General features: G+C 37.7%; 1 protein-coding gene across 2 annotated transcripts in view; it reads left to right on the forward strand.

The window, feature by feature from the left end:
• Positions 1 to 8,240, forward strand: part of LOC107099517 (arf-GAP with coiled-coil, ANK repeat and PH domain-containing protein 3-like) — a 73,956-nt gene that overhangs the window by 24,818 nt on the left and 40,898 nt on the right. For both annotated transcript variants that reach the window (XM_015397677.1, XM_015397678.1), the window contains exon 2: positions 7,471 to 7,528. In XM_015397677.1, the coding sequence (XP_015253163.1) occupies positions 7,471 to 7,528 (58 nt within the window). The remainder of the gene's footprint in view (positions 1 to 7,470; positions 7,529 to 8,240) is intronic.

Below are 8,240 nucleotides of genomic sequence, written 5' to 3' on the forward strand. Positions count from 1 at the left end.
TATATCCTTGTGCTATTTCTAACCCCTTTTCATTACAAACCATAATCTGTAAGACATACTCACTAGTTAACCCCCCAAAAAAGGAATTTACTGATCCAGTGAACTATTAAAACTCATATGTTTGGTCTGGTGCCTCATATTTTTCTTTCTGCTGAGATATTTTTTTTCAGGCCCAGAAGTGATACAGATGTGAATGTGTGACACATTCAGGCTTGAAGATGCTGGAGGTTCAGTTTTGCTCCCTGCCTGCGTGTTTGTGAAGAGATGCATGATTAAAGCCCTCCATGCTTCATGCTACGGTTCACTGTCGAAGTGAAGGAGAGCATGGACTCAGTCCGCTGTCATGGACAGTGGTCGTGTGCTGAAGGGGGCACACGTGCAGCCGGCGCACGTGTGGAAAGCCTCCCCCCCTCCTTGTCAGTGACGTCAGACCTCAGTCCGAGTACGGTGGCGGAGCATCTGAGCCCCTCCCCCTCTCTGAGTGGCCGGCATCATCATCCTCATCAACCACAGAGCTGCTTTGAGTCTCTGCTTTCATGTTTAAACCCAGTTTCACAGGAAACATGTTATGGTGAGCCGTAATCCTCTTTAAGATAGAGTTTTACTCCATTTCACTTTAATCCTGCTCAGTAAGTGGAAAAAATGTATTGTGAACCTCACATATTTAAAAAGGCCAAACAAGGACAAACACCATGCACATCCAGCAGCTTTATAGCACCTTATTTATCTCATCTTTTTATAAAAAAAAATAATAAATAATTAGGTTTGCATCCAACCTAGAAAAAGCACAAATAGCGCAGCAAACTGAGCGGAACACAAAAGCTTGATCAATATGATTTTGGCTGCAGCTACATCAAGTCATCAAATCTGAGTCTGTGTTTATTAACAGGCAGTGCTTCCTGAGACAGCTCCAGCTTGTAATGAGTGAAGTTGAACAGCTGATTGATGGGATGATGTTTCGTTCTGAGTAAGTTAACAGCAAACAGGATGCTGGTGGAACAGACAGATGGGAAGCAAATCTGAAGTTGGTATATACAGAGTAACTTTTGTTCCAAAAATGTTACAAGCAGAATGTGTTTTTATTAAGTTAAAGTTAGAAACAGAAACAGAATTGAAACTCTTAATAATTTTTTTTTCCTAATTCATATATGTTTTATTTTATTTTGTTTCTTTTTATCTATTTATTTTTTGTATTTCTGTTTTTCAGATTGAGTTTTACTGATCACGTTCTCTTAACTTCTGAGGACGGGCTTTCCTCTGTAGTGAAGAGCACAGATGCTTTTCTATTGGTCTAACAAACCTGTATTTACAAAACGTTTTCTTTACTTCCAAAAATAATGGAACTAGATTCTCTCCATATTTGGAGAGATGGAGCAAATCTTAATAGGTTTCTAAGCAGTGGGCTCGTTCTGATCTTAGGCTGGATGAGAAATATGCTGAACAATCATCAGAATCAGTGAGATCTTGGATCAGAAAACAAAAAAAAAATAAGTCAAGCAGACTATTGGGAACTCATAGAAGAATATAAACTATTTTCAGTGCATGCATGTCACTGACTCTTCATTTTACACTTACTTGGTTTTAAAAAAATGAAGAAGGGGAGATATCAGGCTAAATTGCTGCAATGTTTTTTCTTATTATCTTTTGACCTTTCAGCTTCAGCTATCATGATCAGCTATAGCCTCCTAGGAGCCTCGGATTCAGCCTACATGTCCAGTTAAGCTGGGATTACTCATAGTACTGTTGATCATTTTTGATGCTAACCTCGCTAAATACGATAATAGCAGGAAAACAGCTTGATATTCCTTTCATTTGAATGTATCAATACAGCTTATCAATAATTAACTGGAATTTCTGAATAATCTGAACTATAATAGGAAAAAAGTAGTCAGAATTTTGTATTAAGCTGTTCAGATTGCATTATGCAATAAATAGGCATGCTGGGAACATTAGTATGAAAAAAAAAAACAAATCTGCCCAACATTAGAGCTGGTCTCCCTCAATCCACCCTTTATGACCCCAGTGGTTGAGCACTGTTTTGCTCCTCCCCTCTGTTGTACTTTAAAACATTTTACCTGTCTGCTTGTGATCTCTGTGTTATCAATATGTGCTCATGAAGTTGGATCCGAGAGAAAAATGCTCAATAACTCATAAAAAGTCCAAAAAATGAAGATTTCTTTGGACTGTTATGAACCTTTAGAGCTGAAAGGCATTTGGGGAATGTTGTTCTGTGGAGCAGGTGAGAACAGATCCTTGTTAATCCCTGCACCCTTCACCTTCCTGCTGGTTAGAAAAAAAAAAAAAAAAAGAGTTACGACGTTTGGTTAGAAAACAAGCTTTGCAGGCGCTGCCGTTCACGTGGTTCTCCATTTGTCGACTGCATTTTTACAGTGACGTAGAGGATCAGCTGTAAACGGGTTGGGATCAGGGTGGGGTTAGTGTTGGAAATGAGATCACCGTCTCCCAAAGGTATACGGTTGGCAGGTTGCAACAGATTTCGGGGTGTGATGTGGATTTTTCTTTGGCAGAAACTTCGGAAGTTAAAAAAAAAAGTGGAAACTATGACGTGCTTTGGATTTTTAAAATTAGGAATTTATTGAGGAAGTTGTTCTGTGATATTTTCTTCCACTAAATTGAACATTTTCGGCCTTTTATAATGAAGCAGTGTCCGATAAACGAGAATGAAAATTTGATGAAGAACGTACGACCTTATAAGATGCCTCCGCGACCCACTTCCATAACAGCTGCCCCTGCATGTGTGTGGTCATGGCTGAGCGTCTGTGTTTGTGTACTTCTGCCCTAATGGAAGAAGCCCCCTGAGGGGAGGGATGGTTAAGGCTGATCGACCTCCAAAAACCACCTGACACACTCCTGCTGAAGGCCTTCAAGTCTCATTAATGTCAGCTTGAATAAACACAGTTTTAAAAAATAACAGTAACTTAAGGCTGTAACTTATTTACTGTAATGTTCTTGCTGTTTATTACATTCTGCTAAATGTCGATGAACCCTTCTGTGTTGCTGGTGGGTGTTTTATTAGCTTTATAAGTGCAGGTCCATGTCTCTGCATGATGTCATTCATTGATTTTTTATTTATTTTTTTACTGCTCTGCTGCGGCCACTAATCTTCCAGAGCGATGCTGCTGTCGACCTAACCGTCAGGATTAATGCTCAAACCTGAGAGGATGTGATGTTTGCAGGCTGATTGCAGCTTAATGTACATAAGGCTTGAACACAGATGTTGGAAATGCAATGACGTGATCGGAGGCTCGGAGTACTCAGCAATACATTGCATGACGGGCTGCACAAAGCACTGAACCAGTTCCTTTTTCTTGCCAGTTCTACAGCCATAAGGTTGTAAAACATTTCCATTGCACTATATATAAATAATTCCTTGCAACATTTTTATGTTCCTCAAATCCTTTTGCTTTTTTTCAGCTTTCTGCTACAAACCCTAAAGGTAGTTTATTAGGATTTTATGGGATAAAGCAACACAAATTATGGTAGTGGAAGAAAAATTATGCATAGTTGTTCCCCTTTTTAAAAGACTTTAAATCAGTAAAATGTGACATTTTTATGTGTCTCCTTTACGCAAATGTGTAAAATGTCCAAATCAATTACTTCAGAAATCCCTTTTGGTAAACTGGGTTTAAAGGTGCATAGTCATGCTATATGCCTGCACAAAAAAGACCAAAACACATTTGACCATGATAAACTTTATACTTTTAGAGTGTAAATATTGGGAAAAAAAATAAACAAGTTGAACAGAAAGGTTACTCTAAGTTAATTTAAATGCTATTAGAGGGAGAGGGGGTATGAATAATAAGTGTTACTTCTTCATACCCCTTTTCAGACATTTACATTAATTGATGTCAGTTCTCTGGATGTATCTACTGACAGGTTTATTTGGTGGAGGGTTTTGGTGTTCAGGTGAATTTAGTTAGTTTGGATATTGGCGTTTGGTTTGGTTGACGTAACTAGTCTTTTTTGTCTGTATTTGGTTGATTAATTTATTTTTGTTTGTCAAATTGTCTGTCTGAAATTGTCTGAAATAATTTACTATTCATTCATTCAGTCAGTCATTTATTAAAAAGGTTATATACACCAAGGGTCTGTCCTTTTAGTGTATATAGTGTCCTTTTTGAGCCTAAATAGAATTCCAGCACCAGGTGCGATGAACAGACATAAACAGACGTAGCTCCATCTGCTGGCTGCATCAAATAACTATCAGAAAGCTAGATGGTTAACTTTAAATAGAGCATGACTGTCCTGCAATCTGACTGCTCGGCATGGTGCAAGACTGACCCATTTTAATTAGTAATCATTTCTACTTGGACTGTAAAGTCAACAGTGTCATTGCTATCACCGGTATCAGTGTTTCCAGAATAAGGATGTTAAGCCATGCATCCATCAACTTTGCAGTCACATCTGAATGCCTTGGCAGCTTTAGCTCCGGCTTTGTTTTTTTTAAAACATTTATACCGTATTGCCAAGGCTGTTCAAGTCTTATCCCTCTTGGAATCAAATATTTTTGTGTTTTTTTTTCTCACACTGGATGTTGGTCGTTTCTCCATTATTTACACACTTCACTGGAAGGTGCTATCTGACTTAGCTGTAGTGGGCTACTCCCTTCTTTAACCCCTGCCCACGTGCAATATCCTGGATTCTTTGTTTTTGTAAATTTACACAAATATTTATTTACTAACAAACTGAGCATTAATAAAGCAAATAAATTGAAATTAAAAATAATGTGACAGCTGGTTGTGGTATTCTTTTAGAAAAACTTCCTACACAACGAAAAGGAATTCACCTCTGATCCAATTAGATTATAAATACTGTTGATCTGTGAAAGCCTCAAAGAATCATTAAAGATAATTAATCAGAGAAGCAGACAAGAAGAATGAGGTAACTCTGGAGGAACTGCAGAGATTCATTCCCTAGCTAGGGAACTATCTGGAACAGGGACAAAGACATGGCCCCTGGCCAACCCTACCTGGTTAAGAAGCAGTTCCCCTTTAAAACAGAAGATGACAGGAATGATACTCTCAAGTGGACTGTTCTCGCTAATCTGACATTTTGTTAGTATCTTCAAATTATACCAAAACACAGCGATTCATTATTTACATCAAAATACTATGATTAAAGATAAATGCAGAATTCATGGTCTTTTCAGACCTATGTATGTATTTTTATGGGGCAAAGATGAAAGTTATGTGTCTCTGCAGGCATGTAGAAGTCTTCTGTGTCATATGAGATAAAAAATAAAAATGGGCAACCCATGCGTATTATTAGGCAACATAGATTATGTACAGCCTGATGGAATGCTGATATTGGAAATTGGTACGATATCAGCCAAAAAACAAATGTAAGAATATGTAAAATCTCTGAAATAAACAAGCTGATGGAAACACTCCTCTTCTGTTTGAAATTTCTCTAACCCATTGGTTGATAATAGCCGGGTCGGTTGTTCTCATACCTTTCAGTTGTTGAGTATTATTCTCTATGTAAGTAATAAAACTTGATCAAGACTTGATGAATGAAGGATAAAAGTATGAATGATTAATGCTGATTTGGTATCGGTCAAAACTCAAAGCTGTAATATCATGTGGTATCATATTGGATATGAAAAAGGTTTTATCGAGACGTTCCTGGCGTAGATGTAAATATGTGTGTAGATTTTATTTAAAGGAATAGTACACCCAAAACATGATTAGTCTTCATTTCTCACCCCCATGCTGAACAACACTCAGGAGTACTTTTTTGATATCTAAAATGCATCTGGAGATCTGGGAGGCTTCTTGCTGTCTGCTGACATTCAAATAATGGAGGTCTATGGTGCCCGAGGCAGAAAGGTCCATAAAAGTCCACAAAAAATGTGTCAATATTCCTCCATACTGCTCGTCCAATGTATTCCAAGTGTCCTGAGTGGGTAGCGTCCATAATTTACTCGAAACAAAGTCATTTAGAATGTTTTTAGAGCATAAACAGTAGTGTATAGGATTTCCTAAAAGCGCGTTCACGAGTCTACGGAAACCGCGGCAGACCAAACCAGACGAAGATGCCTTCGTTTCGAGTAAATTATGGACGCTACCCACTCAGAACACTTGGAATACATTGGACGAGCAGTATGGAGGAATATTGACACGTTTTTTGTGGACTTTTATGGACCTTTCTGCCTCGGGCGCTGGGCACCTCCATTATTTGAATGTCAGCAGACAGCAAGAAGCCTCCCAGATCTCCAGATGCATTTGAGATATCAAAAAAGTACTCCAGAGTGTTGTTCAGCATGGGGGTGAGTAGAAAATGAAGGCTAATCATGTTTTGGGTGTACTATTCCTTTAAAACACTGCAAAAAAAAAAAAAAAGAAATCTAAAGAATTCATTATTTTCTTGTGCATTTTCTTGAAATGAGGAGGTAAGTGGGACACTTTGGTAATGGAACAAGACAATTTACATTTAAAATAAGAAAAATCAGTTGCATTGTCTTATTTCAAGTGCATATTATCTAATTATCTTATTTCAAGATTAAAAATTTACATACTCATATTAATGGTAAAAACATTTAATTTGAGAATTTTTTAAAATTATTTCCAGATCATTTTTGCAGTAAATACCTTCATGAAAATCTATTTTATCTTCACTCATTTATTTGTAAAATACAGATGTTGTACTCGTTCCTTTTCCAGTTGTTACACTGTGATGAGTGTAGATTGACCCTAAACTGGTTTTGGGTCCTGTCAGTTTTCAGCCAGCCCTCGGTGAACATCGGCCGCTGCCTGGCCAATCCCCATGGACATTTTTTTGGCTTTACTGGTCTGAATGACAGTTAGAAAAAAAGGCTTAAGTGATGTAGGTGAAACAGCAGTGAAATTAAACCAAAATAAAAGCTTTTGACCTTTAATCCTGCAGGTTATTTGTGGTGGGACAAAAAGTTAAATGAGCAAAACTCTTGGAGGCTAGACAAGATTTAACTCTGACATATACAGCCAATGTTACAGTTGAGTGGTTTCAATTCATGTTGAAAAAGTCTAAAGTCCAGAAACATAATCCAACTAAGAATCTGAAAAAAAAAAACTATTTAGATGGACCACAGATTTTTTTTTTTTGTTAATTTGTAATTATAATTTACATAAGATCTCAAACCAATGTATTTTTGTCACTTAATTACAGTATCTCCTAGATGAAGTCAACTTTTAGCATAAAGCCATCTAAAACATAGAGAGGTTTGTGGTTTTAAAGTGACAGACAATAATGTAAAAAGAATTAAAAAGGATATGAATACTTTTGCAGGTTATAAAGGATTTTTTATAGGATATAGTTTTTTGCTGCTTATCCATTTAATCTGTTCCAAACAATCAATTTATTCTTCCATCTGTGTCTCTCAGGTTATCACGGGATTCTTTTTCTCAGAAGCGGCATTAGTGAAAAAAGCAGATCTGATTAACTGAGAGACTTTGTGTCTTCCTCCTACAGGGCCGGAATCGATGATGTGGAGACAGACGTGGTGGAAATCGAGGCGAAGCTCGACAAGGTAGGAACCATTCATCCAAAAGCATTGTGTTCTCATGCGAGGTTGTTTCTGTTATTTTATGAATCCTAATTATGAAGACACGCACACAGAACCAGATTAAACACCGAGAGCATACACTGATTAAAGCCACAGAGGAAGCTTTATGTTCCGTAGCATGAAGTGTTGCATATAAATATAACAAAAGGTGGTTCCTAAAAGCAATTAAACAGCAGCTTTTCTTAGAGCAGTACAGTGTATACAATCTAAAATGAGGTAGTTTTACAAATATAGTTCCCTAGAAAGAACATGTTTATGGGAAATCTCCTATTATCTAAAGAGAAAATCAGCTGATCAGTAAGGCATTAACAGATATTAGATATGGAAAGGGAACAGGCTAATGGAAAGATCATTTTATTATTGTAACAAACATTTAAATAAAAATAAAAAGAAGAAGAACATCGTGGCGCTGCACAGTGCAATGGTGGGTAGCAACTGCTGCTTTGCAATAAGAAGGTTCTGGATTTGCATCCTGGCCCCAGCGTCTATCTGCATGAAGTTTGCATGTTCTCCCCGTGCATGCGTGTTCTTTCTCCGGGTACTCCAGCTTCCTCCCACAGCCCAAAAACATGACCGTTAGGTTAATTGGCTTCTCTAAATTGTGTGATTGTGTGCGTGCATCTCTGTGTTGCCCTGCAAGAGACTGCCGACCTGTCCAGGGTGTATCCCGCCTCTC

The sequence above is a fragment of the Cyprinodon variegatus genome, unplaced genomic scaffold (assembly GCF_000732505.1).
Source record: "Cyprinodon variegatus isolate N-32 unplaced genomic scaffold, C_variegatus-1.0 Scaffold880, whole genome shotgun sequence".
Classification (NCBI taxonomy): Eukaryota; Metazoa; Chordata; class Actinopteri; order Cyprinodontiformes; family Cyprinodontidae; genus Cyprinodon; species Cyprinodon variegatus.